We start from the raw sequence: 2,264 nt of genomic DNA, 5'->3' as shown, positions 1-2,264 counted from the left end.
TATATATATATATATATATATATATATATATCACAACCATGTAGACCTTCAAACTTCTACGTAACTAATATGAAATATCCACTCCATATGTGTTATTGTACAGTACTGCACATAACGGTACAAGCAACAGTTGATTATGGGAACATATTTCGTGTTCCATCCCAAATGAGAAGTGAGTTTGTAATTCTCAATAAAACTTCTAGAGGTATTAGTTGTATCAATGGATGGTTAAAACAAAGCTGAGACATTTTCACGTTCAGTTTTACCAATACTTTGTGTCCACCACTCAATTATTTTGTATGTAACACACTACGCATATAGAGGTTGGGTACATCATACTAAAATAAATTTGGAGCTTCACCACGTTGTTATAGTCTGTACCACCACGTCCGGTCATGCTCTACCCGATGACCATGCCCCTTGACAATTGCCCTTCAGCATAGTTTCCATTGCAAGAGGCTTCATCATAAAGCTGAAATGTCCAAAATACATGAGTACTCTGTACAAGCTTCCCACCTAGTCTAATGTACAATAACAATGGCTCCCAGAGGCCATTTTAACAGTCTGATCTCACAAAAATCCAAAGATGCAGCTCCTGATGACTTGCATATGTGCTTTATTCACCAGTTGAATGGATGTGTTATGGAAGCAACTTGTGTTGATTTTTCAGATGGAGAACCTTCTTGAATATGTTGTATATTGTTGCCTGGGACATGTGGATGGCTTTTGCCACTGACCTTTCTGTTGCAAGTTGCAGTACTTAACACCGGTTGCGAATGACTTGTTACAGGTTTCTCTCTGGATAGTCCTGGTACCTTTAGTTGATCCATACTTATCACAGCTAGGGTATGACTTGTTACAGGTTCTCTCTGGATGGTCCTGGTTCCTTAAGTTGATCCACATTCCTTTAACACATTGACTGCTGATTCACCATATATGGTACAGTCCGCCTCTGGTAGTTGAATGCGAGTGTGCCATGTACAATGTATGGTTTGCAAAAATTCCACACATTTAAAACACCAAGAGTCAATGGGATAATTAAAAAGGATTATAGCACGTCTTGGAAATTCTAAATCTCCAACCTAAACACATTTTATGATCTCTGGTTACGAATACTTTGCATGTTACATACCCCTCTAAAAAGTGACCAATTGTCACTGATATCAAACTACCTATGAATGCCATATAATATCATACATAGTTCTGATACATGCTGTTTGACAATAATATGTTGATTGTGTTTGTCTGAACTTGCTGATTTGCATACTCAAAATCTTTTTATTATAACATACTCAACTTTCTGTATTTTGAAGGAACTTTCTTCTAAAAATTAGAACTTGTTTAAATATTTGAATTATTGGAATAACTTACATCTGCATAACTGTAAATGACTCAGATAATTTTCAGAATAAGCCACACAATACTCAAAAAGGTTTCATTCAAGTTATATTTGTTTGCTGTTGCTTTGTAGGCAATCACCAAGAAAATTACATGAAACGTGAAAAAGTCAGAAACTTTTAACTTCTTAAAACTAAAGAGTACTTAAATTATTTTCATGCAAGGGCTTACCTTATCTGGCCGACAAACGGGTAGTTGGTAATAATGGTAGGTTTCATGGTTGTTGAAGTAAGGCCCCACTTTGTTTACATACAAAATAACCTGAAAAGAAATACACCTACATTAATACAATACCTTTAATTTCTTGTTTTAATCTTTAAGAAATAATTCTCTCAAATAAATTTACATGTTAACTTACTTTTTTGTTTACCATACGGTCAGCATTTTCTAACTCTTTTGTTATAAATAAAATTAATGTTATAATTAATTTTTGTTTGGGAATGTAATTGTTTTTTACACACTGTGTTTCTAAAATACTTTGAGTCTTCAGCATGAGATGTGAAATTTTTTAAAAAAATATACAAAGAGAAATAAATATTAAATGCTACTCAGTAACAGAAAAGCTAACATGATATATTCCAAATGTAATAGAACAGTTAGAGCTTTGTTTCAAATGTTTAACTGTGAGAAATCTATGTTTGGTGCATAACCAATGATGACTTCTTGTTTTGCATATTGTTATAGCTCCACCACACAGCTCAACTAAAGTTCATTGATTTTCAGTAAATTACTCATAGCTCCACCACACAGCTCATCTAAAGTTCATCGATTTTCAGTAAATTACTCATAGCTCCACCACACAGCTCATCTAAAGTTCATCGATTTTCAGTAAATTACTTATAGCTCCACTAAACAGCTCAATTATA

General features: G+C 33.8%; 1 protein-coding gene across 1 annotated transcript in view; it reads right to left on the bottom strand.

Moving 5' to 3' along the window:
* Positions 1-2,264, bottom strand: part of LOC106472773 (transmembrane 9 superfamily member 1-like) — a gene marked incomplete at its 3' end in the record, with an annotated part of 31,111 nt that overhangs the window by 22,265 nt on the left and 6,582 nt on the right. Inside the window, exon 2 of the mRNA XM_022401302.1 lies at positions 1,570-1,659. Within this exon, the coding sequence (XP_022257010.1) occupies positions 1,570-1,659 (90 nt within the window). The remainder of the gene's footprint in view (positions 1-1,569; positions 1,660-2,264) is intronic.

The sequence above is a fragment of the Limulus polyphemus genome, unplaced genomic scaffold (assembly GCF_000517525.1).
Source record: "Limulus polyphemus unplaced genomic scaffold, Limulus_polyphemus-2.1.2 Scaffold5597, whole genome shotgun sequence".
NCBI lineage: Eukaryota > Metazoa > Arthropoda > Merostomata > Xiphosura > Limulidae > Limulus > Limulus polyphemus.
Note: the sequence above shows the minus strand (reverse complement) of the source record. Positions and strands in the feature narration are given on the sequence as shown.